Here is a 22,422-nt window from a genome sequence, read left to right on the forward strand (position 1 = left end):
AAACGCCATTGAAGGAAAACATAGTCCTAGCCTATCTGAATGCGGTGTTTCAAAACTGGATCCTATTAAAACGAGATGGGCGAACGCACGCCAGCAAAACCATCCCTTGAATGCGCAAAATATGCAGCCTCCTTGACGCATACTAGTCAAATTATCGCAACCGTTAACATGAGGGGTTCCACTCACAAAATGGCTGCACGACGCGCTCCACGACGTAGTACACTGTAGTGAAGTCATACACACGGCGCAACAGCGCGTGCCAACTGCGCTAGCGCATTGGCCGGGTCACGGGAGACCTGACGTCGGCAGTTTGTGGCCACGTGCAGAAGCCGTCATGCTGATGCCGATGCTCAAAAGGTATCCGTTTTGAGCTTTCTCGTGCGCGCTCAGATTAAAATGCATTCAAATTATTCTATACTGAATGGTTACGGTTCAAATTTCGTGGGAGATATCTCCATATACAAAGAAAGCATTTTACACAGTTGTATCAGCTTTGAAATGCTGTGGCAGCACTCAATTAACGGGACCCCTCCCGTTGTCTCTCTTTCAGGGCTACCTGTTCTCCGGAGGAGGGGTACAAGTGCGGACTACCCATTCCGCAGGTGACCTTGAATGGGCGAGAAATGGCGCGCGAGGAAGAAGGAGCTTGTACACAGCCTGCTTGGCGCGTAGAGAGCGAACCTAGCAGGTCTCTTACGGGTTATCATGTTGATACACTCCCCTCATGATTTGGAACAGTGTTCAAAAGGTTCTGAAGAGTTTTGTGAACAGCGTCATTTTGGGCACGCATTTCATTGTATGGTGAAAGTGTTCCAAGCTTCATTGTTCCCAAAGTGTTCCCAGCCTGCATAGAGCGTTAGACATACATGCTTCGGGATAAAACAGCTTAGCACACGGTGGTGCATTTGAGGCTGCCGGTGTAGGGCGTGGCGCAGCTTCTCCCTACTCTCCGTGCCAAGAAAAAATATGTGATGAGGAAGGATGCCTCCTGAAATCACGGCTAGGCCTGCTGTACGCATTATTCTCCCTGGTATTCAATATTGTCACGGAACACCTTTGTGGGCAATGCCCCATAGCCCCATAACCCGTCACCGAAGACGACGAAGAGGATGCGGCTGGCCCGAGCGATCATGGCCGCTTGTATATAGATCGTATCGCTCTGCGGCAACATCTTGTAAATACACCACTTCATCGTCGCCCATGGTTCGCCTCATCGTTGTCCTTCCGCCACGTAACATTTTGGTGGAGGTGCTGGGTTTCAGTCGACGTCGAAGTGCCTAACTTGCCAGAGGAAACATACAAAGAGCACCGGTTGGTGGCTAGCAAAATGGCGACCAAGAACCGAGCACACGAGCCGCTAGCTAACGCGCTCCTTCGTCGTCCTCTGCTGTGCCCATCACACGGCACGTACCCACGCGGGGGATTAGCATGTCTGTCCTACTTAATGCTCTCATCCCACAGACTGGCACGTGACAATATGAAACTCCCTCTTTTGTCTCCGTAGTATCCCCTTTCCTTTACAAATGGTTAGCCCGGTTCTGCCTCCGGTTGTACATATTCGAGTTGAAAAATTAGGCACTCGGGAAAGTAACAAACAAGACGATTTTTATTCAGTCATTTGCTTCTTGGTAACTTCGTAGGGGCCGATGGAGTCGCGAAATTTCTGAAAGAAAGAACAACAGAATGCCGTTAATTAAATACTGAGGCCGCACTACTGTGACGTCAAGCCTTAACGTCATACCAAATGCTGTAGCTGTAGCATACCAAGTTCAAACTGTACATTTTGTCGAGATTTCGGTGCACGTTAAAGATCCCCAGGTTGCCAAAATTAATCCGGAGCCCTACACTATGGTGTGCCTTGTCGCCTGCGTTGCGTCGGCGCGTTAAAGCCTACAATCAATCTGTACATTTTGTGCATTTTATTACAAAGTAGCATTTACATCTATCTGAAACATCGAGCATAACCTAGACCGGTCCACTAAAAAATCAACTACGCCTTAGGGCTTCTTTCAAGTAATGTCGCTAAATTTTTCTGTATTTCAATTCCGCACAAAACGCAAGTGCTTATCCCAATATGCAAATTACAAGCTAGCTTTCGTAGCGGAATACTCACATTTCTTGAACAAGCCATATCCGTAGCCGAGACCACCGAGACCATATCCGTAGCCGAGACCTCCAAGGCCGTAGCCGAGACCGTAGTGGCCGAAGCCGTAGCCGTAGGCGGGGTAGCCGACGCCGTGAGCAACGGTGGCCACAGCGGGGGTGTGGTGGACGGTGGAGACGGCGGTGGTCAGAGGGGCGTGGTAGGCGCCGTAGGCCGGGACGCCGTAGGAGCCAAGGTAGCCGGCGAAGGCGCAGGTGGCCAGGGCCAGGACGAGGCAGGCACGGATCTGCATGCCGAGTTAGGCCGAGCCGGGTTCAATACGCGATGAGTAAGGTCAGTTTTTGTGATGAGCTGCTGAAATCACGTCGCACGTTGAAATTCGGAACGTGTAATTTAGTATACGGACACGGGATAGAAGGGTGCCAAACTTGAAAATCCACAGCAAGCCACAACTATTTCATAAGGTTGGCCAATGCAGAAAACACCAGATTAATATTACAACATTCGAATACACCTCGTATTTCTTAAGTTATAGAGCACGGAAAAGACATCAAGTGCCTTACGCGTTTCGCTCCTATAAAAGGTGGAACAAGAGTTTATCGCACGATTAAGCTGCGAGGTCTCTAGATGTGGACATTGCCTCGTTTGCGTAAGATGCACCACAAATATACAATGCATCTTCCTCTTTTTTGCCAGCCCAGCCGTCGGGACCACCCTGGTGTTCTGTCTTGCGGACCGCATTGCCCGAAAAATGCTCCTGAACTTTGAATATATCTTTTGTAAAAACGTTTGGAACTACGTTCGACTACCACTCACCATGATGAAGGCTTGGATCGGATAAGGCAGGTCCAACTGATGTGCTTGTCGGGTACCCGAACCGCTTTTATAGGAAGGCAATGCATGGGTGTGGTCTGGATGGGCAAAAAAAATGCCGACGCTGAATTGGTTTCTACGACGCCAAACGGAAAGCATAAACTCCAAGGCGACGTCTGTGGGCAAATGGTTCTGTTTATGTACGTCCTTATCAGATGTTAACATTCACGTCAGGGGTTCAGTGGCGTTTTGGCATACATAAATTGCGAATTCCGGGCAGTGCAAATGCTGTGCACTGTTAGAGGAGCCGTTTCAATAAAGGTTTCTTCCCCGACATGCTTCTAAGGCTTTTTTTTTAGAAAAAAGAAATTGATATTCCGCAAGTGATCTTTCATTAAGCTACGTGCGTTAAATATGATGTCAAAAGTCCTTCAAATGTACGCTAAGTGCCAAACGAAGCCTTCCCAGTTTACACGTGGCGTTTGAAGGCCACTTTGAGAGGCCTGTCAGGGCGATGCTCGATTTGATGCATGGTGTGCCTTTAATGTGCATCAAAAAGTATCTAAGAACAACATAATGTAGGAAGAAAAGCGTACAGTAGACTCCAGTAAAGACAAACTCGGTCAAGACGAACAACACTCTTGCTTTAACGCCCACGATTGAAAAAAACCTCCGCTTTTGATAATGCCCACAAGTATTTACGGTCCCTTCGTATTCCTTCTAACGGTCGTCTACTGTATTGACACGCGTATATAACACATTCATTGATGCACATTCTAGAAACTTTTGGGTTTAATGGGCGTCAACTTATGGTGTAAGTGTACGACCAATGATATAATTTATTTCATATTGTTTTTCTGCTTGAACGCAGGGATAACGCAACGGCTGTGAAAGTTCTATTTCAACTTTTTTCAACGTCGTGCGAGAACATTGGCAATATAGAAGAATAGGCGCACATGGTACTCTTTGGTGAAAATCAGAGCGCGACTACAACAACGACAACACAGAGACAAGATACACTAAGCGTTTTTCCGTTGTGGTTTTTGTAGCCGCGCTCTAATTGTTAGCACATATGCACCGACTTGCCCAACAGTGTGTTCTACATGGCAATTTTCTAGTTCACCTCAAATTGAAATGCAATGCGATAATTTGCTTGGTTTATCGGTAGCAGACATGTCGGCAAAACATGCAGAAAAGAGTGATTGAATTTTGGCATTCATATACGGGCACGATTTGTTTCTTGTTATAGTGTAACATAACGTTAACGACATTGAACGGTGGGATTACCGTAAAGTGAGCGTGGATTAGGCGTGAAAGAATTTATGTTAACGGTAAAAACGTTTGTGGGGGTACGCAGGATGGGTTTTCTGCGTATACTGTAGAATGACGGTTCTTTCTTCCACACAAGGGCCCGTTGGAAATGTATGGAGTTGCTGAATAAATATACTGCGGGTGCGATTTCCGATCTTTGTGGCTATCCTTCGATAAAGCTTAAAAACAAGAGCGTCAATATGCATGGTGCGGCTTAAGTTTATTTTCACCTCTGCCTGCCTAAAGCCCAAGTGTATAGTTGCGATGCCTAAAACCCCAGAGCGAACTTTTTCAAATGAGATACTAGGCCCTGCCTAATGCATTGCGTTATATAAAAATACGCCACGAAAAAGCATATGTTTTGGGGAGTGGCGTTAAATTGAGCTAGGTGTTTTTTAGATGCGAACGCATCTCATTCACTCGCCTTGTCCCTGCATCCATCCGGCGTTGTCGGCGTCCACCCCTCCCCCATTCTCCTCGCCGCTTCAGCTGCGCTCTCCCCTCTCCTCTCCGATAGCGAGCACTCTCTCGCGATGGGCATTGGATTGGATTCGATTGACTTGGCTTGGCTTGGATTGGCTTAGCTTGGCTTGGCTTGGCTTGGCTTGGCTTGGATTGGATTTGGATTGGATTGGATTGAAGTGGATTGTGTTGGATTGTGTTGCGTCATAGCCGCGGCAGACGCACTGGCGCCGGCGCGTCCCCTCACCGTTATGCGCGCTATAAAACGCGGTGCCTGCGGCGCTCCGCTCCATCGTTCCAGCGCAGTTCCTCCGCTGTCCAACGCTGCAACGTGAACGCCCTATGCGTCGCATCTACACAGGGGTTCCCGCGAGGGGAGGTGGGAGGTTTTTTTTTTGTTTTTTTTATCTTAGGCAGTGTCTCAGAGGGCACCGAGGGTAAAGGTGAAAAATGCCTGACAGGGTCTCGGTGCCTTTACAGTATTTGATGCATATATTCGGCACACAATGAACAGATCAGCTCTGCGGTTCTGTACATCAAAAGGAACCTTGTACATGAATCCACAAATCAATAATGAAACGCGGTATGCAGAATCTACATCTTGATCATTTGAAAACATAACCTACATCAAATTGGCCCATTCAACATAAATATAGACAGTGGCGGATATTGTAATTATTGCATAGTAATTGGAGTGAGCGTAATCACTTTATTCATGGGAAGCCTGAATGCACAAAAAATGCTCTGGATTTCTTTTTAAATCAAGAGAAATTTGTCAAAATTTACGTTCGTATCTATGTATTCAACAGTTTATTGATTTATAGCGTATTTTATGTCCCCCGTAGTTTGTTCGCATTGGTTTTAGGTTTCTTTTTGGATATCCAGTTGCATATGTGCTTACATTTCCGGAGGGTATTGCGTAAGTCTTATTGTTACATATACATTGCATGAGTTCAAAAAATAGGCCTAGTCTGTTTTCGTTATATTGCTTAAGAACTGGCCCCGTTCTTACAGTGCGTCGGTCGCCTTTATAATTATCAAGTACCCGCCGCGGTGGCTCACTGGCTAAGCGTTGCGCTGTTGAGCACGAGATCACGGGTTCAATTCCCGGCCGCGGCGGCCGCTTTTCTAATGGAGGCGAAAAGCAAAAACGCCCGTGTGTACGAGATTTTGGCGCACGTTAAAGATCCCCAGGTGGTCAAAATTAATCCGGAGCCCTGCACTACGGCGCGCCTCATCGCCTGCGTTGCGTCGGCGGGTTAAACCCTACAATAAATCAATAATTATCAACTATAAATAGCATTTTATTAAGTGCGAATGCACTTCTTAAGCGACCCTGAACCTGCGTCCACCGGCGATGTCCGCGCACGTGGAGATGGGCGTGCGCAGCCTGGCCGCTGACATGACACATACCCACGTGGGGGATTGGCCAGGAATCTCCTCGTCTTCCTTGGCAACGGGGGGAGATGGGCGCGCGCTGCCTGGCCGCTGACATGGCACATACCCACGTGGGGGATTGGCCAAGAATCGGGCGTGAGAAGGGCTAATGCACCTGCTTAAAGGAGTACTGACACGAAATTTCAAAGCCGAGATCCGCTCTAGCAATCAAGTACAACGACATTACAAATAGGTGTCTGTGAATAAATGCATCTTTCTTTCTTTGTAGTTGTGTGCGTGTGTGTGATCTCTCTTTCGCGAACATTACCGAACCGCGCAAATTCAACTCGTGCATTCGCACTTTCACATTCTTCCCCTCGGGGAAATGCGGGGAATTTTTTTTGCAGGACAACAGGATTGTTATAATTCTAGGCCGTAGTAGTGCCCCAAGCCAACATTCCGTAACGCAATTTGGAATAAATCAGGCAGTAATGTAGTATTTGTTTAAGCTAGGTACGTAACAGGTTCTGTATTTTAAAAATACACGCAATTACGCGAGACGAATCGGTTTTAACCATTTCGTGACTAGTCCGTGATAGGTCTTCAGAAATCCATACGCTTAAAAATTCTAACTGCGAAACTTGTTTAAGTGTAATACCTTCATATTTTAAATCGGTGGCCATGCAATCTCAATTATTTACGGGTTTAAAAGTACTGTAGTTGGTTATGGTTGTATTTACTGCACCCAATAGTAATGATTGGCTGGGGCCACAACCAGCTATATTATTTTTAAACCCGTAAATAAACGAGAGTCCACGGCCACCGATGTAAACTATGAACGTATTCGACTCAGAAAAAAATTCGATCCAGAAAAAAAAACTTTCAAAGTCATTGCATTTTTCCTGTCTTCAAGCAAAAAAAAAAAATATTAAATACATCATGTCATTGCTCGCCTACTTACAACATCAATTGTTGCCCAGTAAACCATAAAGTTTCTACAATATGCCTCAATGAATGTGTGATATACGCATGCCAACACAGTAGACTCCCGTTAGGATGAACTCGAAGGGACCATGAAAACGTTTTGGTAATTATAAATTCGTCTAAGCGGAGGTCTTTTGCATCATGGACGTTAGAGCAAGACTGTTGCTCGTCTTAACCGAGTTTGTCTTAACTGGAGTCTACAGTGCGCTTTTCTAGCTTCATTATGTTGCTCTTACACACTTTTTGATTCACCTTAAAGGCACACCGCGCATCAAAAAGAGCATCCCCTTCACAAGGCTCTCAATGTGGCCTTCAAACGCCACGTGCCAACCGGGAAGGCTTCCTTTCGGCACTAAGCGTATCTTTTAAAAACTTTCGACATCATATCTCACGCACGTAGTTGACTGAAAGCGACGAGTTCAATGAAAGATTCCTTGCGGAAAATCAACTTATTTTTATAAAAACAAAGAATGGGTAGGAAAGTAAGAAAGCCTTAGGAGCATGTCGGGGAAGAATCCTTTATTGAAACGGCTCGTCTAACAGTGCACAGCGTTTGCACTGTCCGGAATTCGCAATTTATGCATGCCAACACGCCGATGAACCCCTGCCTTGAATGTTAACATCTGATAAGCACGTACAAAAACAGAGCCATTTCCCCAGAGAAGTCGCCTTAGCGGTTTATTTTTTTCTTGTGGCGTCGTAGAAACGAATTCAGCGTCGGCATTTTTTTGCCCATCCAGACCACACCCATGCGTTGCCTTCCTATAAAAGCGGTTCGGGTACCCGACAAGCACATCAGTTGGACCTGCCTTAGCCGATCCAAGCCTTCATCATGGTGAGTGGTACTCGAACGTAGTTCCAAACGTTTTTCCAAAAGATACTCCAAACTTCCAGAGCAGTGTTCGGGCAATGCGGTCCGCAAGACAGTACGCTAGGGTGGTCCCGACGGCTGGGTTGGCAAAAAAGAGAAAGCTGCATTGTATATTCGTGGTGCTTCTGATGGGAAGGAAGCAATGTCCCCATCTATTGACCTCGCAGCTTAATCGTGCGATCAACTATTGTTCCACCTTTTATAGGGAGCGAAACGCGTATGGCACTTAATGTCTTTTCCGTGTTCTATAACATAAGAAATACTAGGTGTATTCCAATGTTGAAATACTAATCTGGTGTTTTCTGCACTGGCCAATTGAAAGAGTTGTGGCTGTTTGTGAATTTTCAAGTTTGGCCCCCTTCTACCCCATATCCGTATACCTACATTACACGTTCGGAATTTCAATGTGCAACGTGATTGAGCGGCTCATCACAAAAATTGACCTTACTCATCGCGTATTGAACCCGGCTCGGCCTAACTCGGCATGCAGATCCGTGCCTGTCTCATCCTGGCCCTGGCCACCTGCGCCTTCGCCGGCTACGTCGGCACCTACGGCGTCCCTGCCTACGGCGCCTACCACGCCCCTCTGACCACCGCCGTCTCCACCGTCCACCACGCCCCCGCTGTGGCCACCGTTGCTCACGGCGTCGGCTACCCCGCCTACGGCTACGGCTTCGGCCACTATGGTCTCGGCTATGGCCTTGGAGGTCTCGGCTACGGATATGGTCTTGGTGGTCTCGGCTACGGATACGGCTTCCTCAAGAAATGTGAATATTCCACTACGAATGCTAGCTTGTAATTTTCATGTTGGGATGCTCCCGGGCATTTAGTGCACAATTTTAAAACAGCGAAATAGAGGGGCATTGCTTGAAAAAACCATAAGGCGTAGTTCATTTTTTAGTGGCCTATCCAATCTATACTGAGTGTTTCCGCTAGATGTAAATGCTTTTCATAATAACATTCACAAAATGTGCAGTTGGAACATGGTATGCTACAGTTAAGCATTTAGCATGAAGATAAGGCTTAACGTCACAGTAGTGCGGCCTCAGTATGTGATTAACAGCATCCTATTGTCTTTCTTTCAGAAATTCCGTGGCTCCATCTACCCCTAGAAAGTGACCAAGAAACAAAGGACTGAATAAAAATCATCTTGTTTGTTACTTTCACGTGTGCCTTGCTCTACAACTCGATATGTACAACTAAAGGCATAACCGGACTAACCGTTTGTAAAGAAAATGGGGTACTGCGGAGACAACAAAGGGAATTTCTAATGGAATACTAAAAAGAATAATGCGTACAGCAGGCCTAGCCGTGATTTCAGGAGGCATCCTTCCTAATCACGTATTTTTTCTTGGCACGTGGAGCAGGGAGAAGCTGCGCCAGCCCTATCCCGGCAGCCTCAAATGCACCACCGTGTGCTACGCTGTTTTATCCCGAACCATGTATGTCTAACGCTCTATGCAGGCGTAAACCTGGGAACACAGTTACCTTACAATCTTCGAAAGGCATGCACAGAATGATGGAGTTCAGAAAACTCTTCAGAACCTTTTGAACAGTGTTCCACATCATGAGGGGGGTGTATCATGAGGAGAGCGGTTCCATTAGCGGAGAGGTTTAATCAACATAGTAACCCGTAAGCGAACTGCTAGGTTCGCTTACTATGCGCCCAGGAGGCTGTGTACAACCTTCTTGTTCCATGCTCGCCGTTTCTCGCCAATTTAAGGCCCTCTGCGCCATGGGTAGTCCGCACTTGGTCCCCTTCGCCGAAGAACAGGCAGCCCTGAAAGAGTGACAACTGGACCGGTCCCGTTAAAGGAGTGCTGACACAAAATTTCGAAGCTTAGACAATTGTGTAAAGTGCTTTCTTTATATATGAAGATATCTCTCACCAACTTTGAACAGTAACCGTTCAGTATATAATAATTTGAAAATCATTTTAATCTGACTGCGCACGAGATAGCTGGGAACGGATACCTTTTGAGCATCGGCATCATTCGCGCCACACTCCAGAAGGCAATTCTGAAGATGAGAAAATATCTCAGATGCTGCGGTCTCATATTTTCCCCGGAGAAGTGTGCTGCGATAGCATTCACGCGGCGCGATGTTTCACGTTATACGCTCACCGTAGAGGGCACTCCAATACCATATGTCAAGTCGTACAAGTTTCTCGGTGTCACGTTTGACGGCTCAATGTCATGGGCCCCACATATTCGGCGACTGAAGGAGCGGCTTCTGTGCTTTGTGCGCATTCTGCGTATGCTCGGTGGGAGTTCGTGGGGCTGCCCTGTATCCTCACTCTTTTGCCTATAAAAGCCCTTTTTGTCGGCCTCTTGCGTTACAGCCTGCCGGCCCTACATCAGCTATCGCCTACAAGCCTGAAGGTAATAGACTCAGTGCTGGCAAAAGCTATGCGCACCTGCCTGGGTCTACCTAAATGCACATCGATGGTTGGAACCCTTTGCGAAGCTCGGTGCTTTTCCGCCACAGTGCTACAACGCCAAGAGGTGCTTCGAACGTCTTTGCGCCATTTGACTCGGTGTCATACGCATCCTTTGGCAGACCTCTCCACACAGTATGCAAGACACTTGCTTCCGGCGAATTTTCAACAGCCTCAAAAGTCGATAGTAGCCCCGTGGGTACTGGCACCATGGAAAATTTGCACGACTATACCCGGAATTAGCAAAAAGTCTGCCATGCCTGCGGCCGCGCTCAAGTTCTTCACACTCGAGTATATTTCCAGCACTTACAAAGGCTACACACATGTTTATGCGGATGGCTCGGTTCGCCCGGGCTCGTCCGCCATCGGCGTGTGGATCCCATCAGCCCGGTGCACTATCGAAAGAAAACTTAGCCATGAAACATCCTCGACTGCTACCGAGCTGGCAGCTGTGAGGGCTGCACTTCATTACATCAGCGGCCATCATGCCCAGCAATGGGTAATATTCCTCGACTCGCGCAGTGCCTTACAAGCGCTCCGAAAGCTTAACAACAACCGCAGTCAGCTTGTATGTGAAATTGCCGAAATTCACACAATGGCAGTGCGCGAAGGCCATGAAATCACTCTTCAGTGGGTACCTGGTCACTCGGACATACAAGGCAACATTAGATCCGACGCAGCCGCCAGCGCAGGCCACTTGCTGAGCAACACAACCCAGCTTCCTTTCTCCCGAGAGGACAGCAACGCCCTTATCCTCGCTAGTGGATGGGCTGCACAAAGGTCGGAGTGGCAGGACCCTCACCGCAGGTATCTGCCACTGCACGCTATTGACCCGCATTGTGACTTCCGATTTCCACGCGGCCTCAACAAGCGGTGTGAAGGAGTTCTGCACCGACTGCGCCTGAATGTGGCGTTTACTCGGAGTTTTAAGTTTAAGATTGGTTGGGAAGATTCCCCCCTGTGCCGGACTTGCGGTGTGCGCGAGACTGTAAATCACTTGCTCTGCGTCTGCCCTCGATACGCTGCTGCGCGAAAAACTGCAGCGAGCTCCCTCTCTCGTGTACGTCATGGAGGCAGCCTCGAACTTTTTCATTTTCTTGGGCCTTGGGCCAATAGTGCTGACAGTACCTTAGGTACAAAAGTACTGCTCCAGTTCCTACGAGAGACTGAACTGGACAAATCTCTCTAGATCAGAGACAGAGCAAGTGTGTCACGATATCTTCTCTTTCGCACTGTGGCGTTCATCTATTTATTTTTCTTGGGTTGGTGTTGTTACTTTTTTTTCCGTCGTTTACTTTTCATTTTGTTTGAGCGTTTCCATTAACGATTTTCTTTTCAATTGTATTTTTTTTGTCCGGACTCTGTTAGCAGCAATCTCTTGTTTTTCTTGTCCTTTTCTTTTTCATTTTTTTTAACGCTTCATGTTTGTCTTCTTCCTACTGTAACCCTGATGTCTGATATGCACCACTCATCAACGTAGTCACCCCCCCATCTGGTGTAGCAAGCCTTGTCCCTAGCAGGGCTGACCTCACCTGTTCACATTAAAGAGCATTCTCTCTCTCTCTCTCTCAGCATGACGGCATCTGCTCCTGGCCACAAACTGCCGACGTCAGGGCTCCCGTGACCCGGCCAACGCGCTGGCAGTGGTTGGCGCGCGCTGATCCGCCGTGTGTATGACGTGACGGTTTTGGGAGTGACGTCATGCTTCCCAGACGTGCGGAGATTGTGGAGACCATGGCCGGTCTGGGCCCGCGTTCGCGTCCAGACTGGCAGTGGTGCGACCGGAACGTTGACGTCACGAGGGCTTTCCTGTCATGGCGGCCGCCTCGGTGTTTGTTTTGTCGAAACCGAAACTGGTGCAGCACACCCCAGGGCTTTCGATACACCGTTGTCTCAACGGAACCCACTCGGCTATGACTATCAAGCCCGTCCAAAAACTGCAACTCACCATCCTTTTCCTTTTCACATATAAACTGGATGACGGGGTGCACGTGGTTCGTGTAACGCTCATACATTCTTTCGTTGTACCACAGCAAGTGTCCTCAACATAGCGGCAGAACATCTTTACATGCCCAGAGCTGAACACCGGCATATCCACGTGTTGCATCACAATGTTCGCTACAGTCACTAATTCCCATCGGGCAACATTCTATGGGACAACCTCCTAGGTGGCGAAACGTCTTATTATTTTGTTTTAAACGCTGTTGAGTGAAGCCAGTGTTTTTGAAACCCAAGAATAATATCCCCTATATTTTGCAACACATTTTTTAAATACATTTCTTGAGGGGCTGCATGAACTACAACCGACCGCCCGGGCTAAAAGGATGCGCACAGTAGCTATTTTAACGGGCATGTTCGTCTGCTTATTCTTTAGTGCGTGCATCTGTGTGTGAGGAGGAATCGTTGGAAAAGCCGTTGAGTAAAACTTAGTTAATGGTTTATGGTTCGTTTCTCGGCGAAGGAACTTTTTGCTCTTGCTACTCAGCGTTGACGGTGATGGAGCAGAAGGCGACAACGGCGGGATAGGATGTAAACGAAAACTATATTTTCGATAATTTACGAAACGTTATTTACAAAATGGATGGAAGAGCATTGCTGCCTTAGCGATCTACTGCGACACAGTTACAGCACAGATGTACTATCTTAGTAATCGACAGTTGCCTAGTTATACCCTAGACATACAATGTTTTCGTGCATGGCTCGGAAGCTCCCTGGTCTGAGTAAATACGGCCAAGTGTGCGCTGAATGTCCTGCACGCGAATTTATCGTATTAGTGCACATTGTGTGCAGCGCTGATTTTGATTGGTAAGTTTCGACCATTCTACTAAACCACTGGTGGGGTCAAACGCACCCCTTACCCAAGTTTATCTCCTCTCCCAGACGCAGTGGCTGAAGGAGAAAGGGAACACGCCACAGGGGCATGTCTTTAACACGGCCACTCGAGGTGTGAGGTGGAGTGGCTGTGTTAAAGTTCTAACTCTATGTTCCTAATATCGCACAAGATGAGCTTTCTAGTGATTACCTGGGAACTTATTGGTCAAATTCTGCGTTTACGGCCTTCTTGAGAATAACCAACCTCTGCACTACCAGGAACAGGGGTGCACACGAAGCTTGTATAACCATGTGAAACCCTAAACCAATTTCTTGTGAAATCACTATAAAACAAATACCCAACTTCTGCTTGCCTAACCCCTTCAGCGGCCCGCCGTGGTTGTTTCGCCTGGCTTTCTAATCGCCGAGACTCAGAATTAGCTCGCCGATCCCATGCACGTTGAATGAGTACTGACACGATATTTTCGTGTACCGGTTTTTTCGCTGCTATGGGTGCTTCCTAGCCCACTTAATCACAGAATGGCACATTATACGATCGATCGCAGCGCAAATAATTGTTTACAGCCTCGTTTATTTGTGTCACCTGCAGAACACAAAAGGGCTACAGTGCGTTCCCTAGTGTCCCGGTGTGATGTGTTGCCATCGAATGAGCAAGGACGAGCACAAGAATTTGAAAACATTGTCTCTGCTCTGCATAAGCGTAGCTACTTTCGCGAATTCATTTACGCTACCCGATGGCGCATGCAAAGTGGCCACAGTCAAACAAAAGAAAAGCCTACATCTTTTGTTTCCATACCATTTGTTCGGTGGTGTCTGACGGTATTAGAAGGGCTCTGAAGCCTTTCGGTGTTATGAGGAATGCGGTACTCTCAAACCAGTTCCCGAAGGGCGAATGAACAAGGTGGTGTCATCCATAAGGTTGAATGCCAGGACCGCGACGCATCGTATATCGGGGAGACTGGGAGGCCACGAGGAATACGAATGAAGGAGCATGAGAAAGATGTGTTGATGGCTACAAATGCTACATTTGCAAAGACAGAACTGGTTGACCACTGCTTGAAAAATGGACACGTGTTTGATTATGCCGACAGAAAAAACCAGCCCGTGAACAGCGGTGGGGCACCCGAAAATTTATGGGGCTTCCACACCACGCCGAAATATCACGCGAAAAGAGAACGACCCCGTCACCACAAGTTTGCAGCGATGACATGTCTCGGTACATATGGGAGCCTAAAGTATGTGAGCGAATGATTAAGAGGGTTCAGCAGTGCCGGCCTCCCGTAGACAATACATCGACACTTTCAGAATCCATAGCGCGCCTAATATTTGGCCTAGCCCTATGGGGTTGGTATCAACTTTTTCCGCTTTCAAAAACGGGGGGAATGTTGCGGACAGATTTTTAAACTGGAATCTCGTTTTTTTACAAACTAGTAAGAAATATGAGCGAAAACATGGCTTTTCAGGGTGCCTGTGTTTCTGCGCGCCGCATTGAAAAACATCGGTCAATATCGAAATCCTGTTCGCAACATTCCCTCCCTTTGGCTCTTCTGATTGCATACATGCCGGTAGAATTCTTCTGAGGCGAATAGTTTTAGCGCTAGGCTTTCTGAAAGTTCCGCAGCTCGAGAACGCTCGCAATCAAATTTCCCACTCTTGTTGGTGGCTCCGTCTTTCGTAATCAGGAGGAAACATTATTAGGCTCTACCACTCACCGCGTACACGCTGCGGTCTTGCTATGTTACTGCGCGGATAGCCGGACTTTTGGGCTTATGCGGCATGCGCGCGAAAGAGCGAAGAAAAGTTTGCCGTCACTCTTGCGAGTGGCACCACCGCTTTGATTGCAACTATGCATTGCAGCGTCATCTCTTGCGAGCCGGGTTCCACGCTTATCAGCGTGCGGGGAAGAGCACGGTTAGACCGATGGCGTTGGTCGAAGCGGTGAATATTCGTCTCAAACTTTGTCAGAGAGAGCACGTATGTACATGCGTTCCGAACAGACTTCTGTTTATATCTTGCTTAATTAGCCGCTCATTCGGCCAATGTCGAGATTGGTCGTGTTGTGGTGACTCCGTGAACGCGCGTGCACACGCAGTGTAGTATTCCCTTTTGTTATTTCGGTCAGCTCTAAACATTTATAACCGTAACAAAAAGCTGCCGAAAGGTTGCACGGTACGGCACAGAGACATTTTTTAGAGTGCGACGTGAATTTCATCTCCCCCACAGCCCCCCTTATTTTCCGGGAATCTTCTACGTGACCCTGTGTTTATCAACTACTAGTCAAGTACTCCGTAACAGACATTATGAGTGGTCTGGGAATTGTGTGAGTTGTGGGGCAGGGGCAGGGCGCCCCTGCAGTGCACCCCTACGCTCCTGCATGACGTCATATCCGTCACCGAAATGACGCCAGCAGAACGAACACAGTAGAAACGCCGAAAAAGGTTCATCATGGAGGAAAGAAAAGGTTAGGAGAGGCCCTGACGTCACATTTGTGAAGCCGAGTCCCGCCATGACTTGAGCCCACGGAGCCCAGCACTCTATCCCATCATCCTTTGCTATCTCCGGTTTGATTTGACTAACATGGCGTCGCCCTGCCCTCCCGCTTCGAAGCGAAAACAGCTTCGTCGCTAATTCCTCGGTGCGATGTCATGTTCTAAGCCGTTGATTTCACCTTCAATTTGCCCATTCTAACCCTCACCCAAATTTTCAATCGAAAAACGGCCTTCGTTTTTGAGATAGAAGGACGATTTTTCAGCTCTTAAGCCTGGCAAAGTAGCGTTTGTCGTCGTCATAGCAACAGGCTCGCGGGATGGCGAACGCAGACGACGGGAGCATTGTTTGGAGTGGTACATCACTGCGGTCTTTGCGCGCTACGTCTCAGCAGAGATAAATTTCACTTCACTTCACAACGAAGAAACACACAGTGAGCAAAGAACGAACTGTGGCTCTCGCCAACGCTGAGCGAAGGGGATTTTCCCGGCAGGTCGCCGGCGGCGGTAGCAGCTCGCTCCGCCGATCTATAAGGTACATTGACGCAGATGCTGCTGCCGTCTAGAAGAGGTGAAGCGAAGTAACGCATCATGATGCTAACAAGCACCGACAGTTGGCGTAAGCTGCGTCGCAGCCACGCCCATGCTGACGGGCGAATGGCGCGAACGCCGACTGATTTGATGCGAAGAGAAACGCCAGCGGGGGGCGGAACACGTTCGCGCGTGCTCGGTTCAAGCTGCAAATTCTACCTCTCGCGTTCCACAAGCTGAGCTCGTCGCAACGCAACCGCCTGCCGTATACGCTACGGAGCAGGACCGAAGTTGTCGCACATTTCTTGCAGAGACCCGCTAGCAGGACATCGGTCGCCAAGCACACCGACATGACAACCAGCATCCCGCAAATCATGCACCTTTCGCTGCACATTTCGCTGCACATTTCACTTTCGTGCTTTACGGATTCCTATGACAGAGGAATCAACCACAGTTTTTTCCTCTATAGTGTCTGTTCGTGCTTGCTTTACGTGCACAGTTGCTGTCACTTGCTATATGCGCAGTGTTTGTGCGCCGGCCGCAGCCTTATACCTCCCCCCCCCCCCTACAAGACTACCTTGCGTCTTGTTTAAGTGGCTGGAAGGAAACTATGTTTACTCTACATAAACACATACCATTTTTGTAAAATACATACATCAGTATTTCGTCCGATGAAAGTATAAATTCCTTTTTATATATAGAAAGCACGAGTTTAAAAATGAACAAATCGTGCCTATGACTTGACGTTTGACATGGTAGTTCCACAGTTCAACCAAAAAGTTTTGTTTTGAATTCGCGAATAGGATTCGCAAACCATCTCATTTCGAAGACCGATAGAAGAAAAAAGAAAAAGCAACAACTTGGCGTAATTTTAAGGAAGGATTTCGATTAAGGTGGCGCGAGGCTTTAGCCCACTGCGCCACAAAATAGGCGGGATTGCGCGGAAGCAATCTGTATACTACACTGAGATTCGTCTTTCGTGTGACATCAATGTTTCCTCTCTGATTTCAAGAATTCCTGGCTGTTTAAGTGAACATTTCTTGAATAACAGTTGCGCAGTAAGGTACCATAAAGCCCCCTGCCTCTGCAAATTAACACTGCAAATGACACTTATGTATTTATTTTCTGCCTTATGTTTTCATAATATCTTGTTCTTGTTCAACAATGTTGACAAGTATGAACATTAACACCGGATTTAGACGCTTAGATTTGGCTGTGAGTGTATCTGTTTCACTGCGACCGGGTGGCTGATTCGCGTTGCAGACAAACAAACAAAACTTTCGGTGTTTAAGTAGCCCAAGACAGACTATCGTCTTTAAAAGATAAATGCGGACAAACAGGATAGCATTAAGCGTGCTGCAAGGTGCGCTAATTAATCAAAGGCGCCGCCGTGACCCGTCGACACTGAGGAGACAGCGCTTCTCTTTGCCGGAAGTGAAAGAAAAAGCCCTCATATTGCAAGAATTCTCCTTCCTGACGCACATGGGCGAATTGATGACGTACACGCGGGTAGACGGCGGAGCCCGAAAGCACGCTGTTGCACTCTGACATGAGCGCTGTTGCACTCTGACATATCCCAACTCGCCCAGTTTTAAACCTGCCTGCTGTTCCACCAAGCTATTTTTCTAGAAAAGATATTATACGGGACTACTAGTGACGCATCACACACATTTTACACCCTTTTTGGCCGAAAAGGGTGTAAAAACCTTGTCCCATGGCTAACACCTTTAAAAGGTGTTTTCGCAAAAAAGGGTGTACGGACGAAAAAAGGGTGTAAGAACAAAACAAGGGTGTTGAGGATGCTTTAAAAGGGTGTTGAGGATGCTCCACCTTTAAACTCAACTTGAGGATGCTCAACACCTTTAAAAAGGGTGTTGAGGAGGACGCTCCACACCCTAAATAAACGGTGTTGAGCATCCTCACACTGTTTTTTAAAGGTGATGGCATGCGCAGTACCATGGTGCTGCGCATGTCATCACTAGGGCCTTGGAGGCTTGCGACCTATCACCATGGTGTCCTAATGCAATTCATGGCGACAGGGGAACGTCTGGAGGCTCTGTAAGTAAATGAAATGCAACAATTTATGACTAATGGCACAATTTTAAGTTATATATACAGTGATCTCTCGTGGCGTCAAACTCTGATATCTTGAAATATCGGTTAACTTGACATGACACAAAAAAAAAACGTAGTAGTCTGAACCAAAAAAGAAGAAATAATAGAACTTCACAATTTCATGCACGTGACGATCACAACATTGGTGCACTAGAGGGACTACTGAAAACCATTATCAGTGTGCTCACTACACATTAGCATTCAAGTGATACAACTAGACAGAACAGGACCCCCACTACAATTGCAATCATGTTTTTTGGTGGTAGCTTCCAAAAACAATATCCCATGTGACGTGCACCCGTAGAGAACTTCTATTGGTATTTGTCGTCACAACTTTTTTAAAAGGCAGACAACCACATTTATAAGTTCAATTGACCATAAATTGCACAATTTCTTTTGTGTCAAAAATCCTGAGACTCAAGCCGAACGAAACCACGTTTTTCGAACAAACTGTTACAATCGACAGTAATTGTCGCAACATAAAAAAACAGCAACAAGAATGTTTGCAAAATTCTGTGCATGAATCCTGAGACTAAAACTAATTCACAACCATAAACTATGATTGAGGTGTCTATTAATAAACATTTTGGCAACTTCCCTTAAAGGAGTGCTGACACGAAATTTCAAAGCTGAGATAACTATGTAAAACGCTTCCTTTTTATCAGGAGATATCTTCCAGCAAGTTTCAACAGCAACCGTTCAGCGAAACATATTTAAAATCAATTTTAATCTTCGCCCGCACGAGAAAGCCCAGAGCGGGCCGACGTGACATCATCTGCTACATGCCCCAAACTGCCGACGTCGGGGCTCCCGTGACGAAGCCGACGCGCTGGCTGTGGTTGGCGCGCGCTGCTCGGGCGTGTGTACACGTCATGGTTTTGGGACTGACGTCATGCTGCCCGGGCCTGTGTGGACGGCGAAGACCTCGGCCGGTCTGGGCGCGCGCGTGCGCGCGCTCGCGCGCGCTTCCAGAGAGGCAGCGATACGGCAAGAATGGTGACGCCGGTGACGCCATGTGATACATGCTGTCATGGCGGCCGCTTGGCGTTTTTTTGTCGAAACCGAAACTGGCACGAATAAACGACGCCGTAAATGAATGTTTACGCTGCGCTCGACCGTCTAATCTGTCATTCTATGATTAGTGGGCTGGTAGGCACGCATAGCAGCGAAAAAAACGTAACATAAAAATTTCGTGTCAGTACTCCTTTAAAACTTTACAGCCAAGCACATACCAAATATCAAGATACAAGCAATTATGAACTTCCTTCCCTCCGAATGCAATGAGGTGGACACAGCAGTCTGAACTATAAAGAACATTTATCTTTGACCCATCCTATAGCCGGTATTCATTGAAACGTTTAGCTGTCAATTTCTTCATTTGGCAATACTGAAATAGCCACGAACATGGCTGATCGCGCCACGGACATGGCGCGGCTCGTGCCACTGCGGCCGCACGCCGAAGAAAAATATAACACTGACGTGCGTCGCCTGCTCCGTTTCAACCGATTCTCAACAGTGGTGTCATCAAAGTTGTTATTGAAAGCACTCGCATTGGAGTCAAGGCATTACTTTGCGTTCGGCTGGCTAGAGCTTGGAATGTCCAAACCATATCATGCGCTTAGCACGGACAAGTACCGCCATATTGCGGAGCTCGATGTACCCATTTCAATTGCGGCTACTTTGGCGTTAGCTGGGTAATCTCGGGGATTAGGTTTGGCATTTTGTTTCCACGGAAGGCACCTGTGGAAACAGTTATGAATAATGATTTCATGAGTTTAATAAATGGGCTCTGGCTATATTGCTTGTAATATTGCAAGATTGGGCTTGACTACAAATCGGTGCGCGAGAAACAAGTGGTCTCACTTCCAAATTTTTAAAAATAAGTCAGAATATAGACCCACCTGAATATCTTGTTCGTGGCCCACATGGCTACGTATGGTGGTTTCATAGTGATAGCTGAGTTATACCTGTAGTTATAGCTGATTTATAGTAACAACTTAGAGTTATAGCTGAGTAGCAACTGGGGCGCCTGATAATTGGAACGTCGGTTATGCTAGCCTCGCGGCTTATACCAGCTTTACCAGGATTTTATCCTTTTAAGGCAAAAACATACAGCTTCGCTTTAAGAAGTCATTTGACTTCGTGTGGAAATTGAACTCGGTTTTCCAAAGTAAAGGCACAGTGCTTCACAACCACGCTGCTTCAGAACGTTGGAAACGGTGGAGCAAGATTGAGCCTAGTGAGTCCTGGCAGCTTAACGCTTGTCAGTTTAACGTGACATACATAAATGTAATTATGGTATAAATGTTATTATATATGGAGTTGGTAGTACTGTACTTCTGTCTGCTAAAAGTTTATTGCTCAAATGTAGCGCAGTTTGTATAAGTTATTTTATTAGTGCCATTCGAACATAATAAGGTAATGCCTGTAAAACTAAAGCGGTTCTATACCGGGCTAAAAACAAAAGATTTGAGCAGCAATACACGTTAAATTATACCAACCAGGTAGGATAATGAGGTAATGAGCACAAAATCCTTGACGCTAAATTTTCGAGACATTCATTGCAACAAATAAGTTGGCAACGTGTGTAACAAACTGTCTTCTGTAGCCGGAACGCCAGTACGCTCCCACAGCCTATTCCCAGGTAAGGTTAAACTGAAAATTTATAACACCCATGAACAGATCCGGGAGACCAGATTTTTTGTCTACTTTCATATCGCGTGCCTTTGCACCGTTTTCGCCGCTTTGTTTTAACGGCGAAGCTGTTCAACAAATCGTTAGAGTTGGGTGTCGGCAGTTAAAAACACCAAGAAAATGCGGAACGCTGGTATGTGCGTGCCTCGCGGCGACAGCGCAGCGTCCCCTGCGCACGTTTGTGAAGCCAAGCATACCCATTTAGGGAGATGGGCCAAGATTGGAGAAAAAAAAAATAACTCCAGCGTTCGCCGTAATTGTGACAACACTTGCTCTGTACGAGAAAGACTCCAGCGTAAAGACACGGGGTAGCGTACGTCCCTCCAAGGTGATGTCCAATGATAATCATTTCCAAAAAATGAAGGAAGATTACTCTTACAGCAACAATTATGGACTAAAGGTCATTGCGGCAGTGAAGAACAACAGTCAAATCGGCTGCAATCGTGAACTTAAACAGTCGTAATGGTGGCGAAGGTTGCGTACAACTTCGCTACCTTTATGTCTTACGCGTTAGTGTAAGCTTCTTTCATTTTTGTATTGGATACCGCAAAAACCATATCAAGGTCTATTTTCATAGAAGCAGTGCTTCTATACTGTCCGTTATCTACTTGAGTACAAAACTGACAGTATAGTAATATTGCTCTTGCCTCAGATATGCGTGTTTTCTTTTTGCTTAACAGTTAATGCATGTCGCGAGGTTTAGTAATTTAGAAAGTTCTTGCATGCTCCTTTATCAAGCTTGATCAAAGCGGCATGAATTTAGTCACAGGCAGAGAGACCACATTTTTGCTTTAGGTGGCCCAAGTAAGATCATGATTGAAAAAGCGCTACATCAAAAAAGAAGGCGAAAGAAGAGACACAAGACGGAGCACTTCATGTTGTGTCTCTTACTTCGTCTTCGTTTTTGAGGTGGCGCTTTTCCAATCATGAACGTATTGTTTGTATTCACTGGCGAAGCGCGCATGCAGGCAACCGTGTGATTGCGCCGTCACTGGTTACGTCGGGCTCCACGGGATTTGTCCGTGCTAGGCACACGAGTGTGTTGCACGTTACAAACTCTACCTCACCGAGTGAGTGCGATAACAACTCTCTTGAATAACATCTCTCTTGACGCCACCGTTGAGAGTGGGGTTGAAACGGAGCAGACGACGCACGCCGGTGTTTTTTTTTCTTCGGCGTGCGGGCGCAGTGGCCCAAGCCGCGCCATGTCCGTGGGGAATCGGCCATGTCTTTGGCCGTTTCCAGTGTTGCCAAGCGAAGAAATTTACAGATAAACTTTTCACCGAATACCATGCAGTTCTTCCAACAAAGGCCATCGTCTTTAAAATTGTCAGTTGAGATCCCCAGAAGATAGAAGTACGCGCTAGTCTGCGGCGGGGTTCGACAACAAAACAACCACGCATAC

General features: G+C 47.0%; 2 protein-coding genes across 2 annotated transcripts; one reads left to right on the forward strand and one right to left on the reverse strand.

Moving 5' to 3' along the window:
• Positions 1–1,588: 1,588 nt before the first annotated feature.
• Positions 1,589–3,064, reverse strand: LOC144144465 (uncharacterized). The gene is made up of 3 exons (XM_077675924.1): positions 2,921–3,064; positions 2,114–2,390; positions 1,589–1,663 (listed from the first exon to the last, which is right to left on the reverse strand). Coding segments are annotated over exons 1-3 (282 nt in total). The 5' UTR covers positions 2,924–3,064; the 3' UTR covers positions 1,589–1,661.
• A 4,691-nt stretch (positions 3,065–7,755) lies between these two features.
• Positions 7,756–9,081, forward strand: LOC144144466 (uncharacterized). Its single transcript, XM_077675925.1, has 3 exons — positions 7,756–7,886; positions 8,413–8,689; positions 9,008–9,081. Coding segments are annotated over exons 1-3 (282 nt in total). The 5' UTR covers positions 7,756–7,883; the 3' UTR covers positions 9,010–9,081.
• Positions 9,082–22,422: the final 13,341 nt, after the last annotated feature.

This window comes from Haemaphysalis longicornis, unplaced genomic scaffold, assembly GCF_048455015.1.
Source record: "Haemaphysalis longicornis isolate Haplotype H1 unplaced genomic scaffold, Haemaphysalis longicornis Haplotype H1 scaffold_7, whole genome shotgun sequence".
Taxonomy (NCBI): Eukaryota; Metazoa; Arthropoda; class Arachnida; order Ixodida; family Ixodidae; genus Haemaphysalis; species Haemaphysalis longicornis.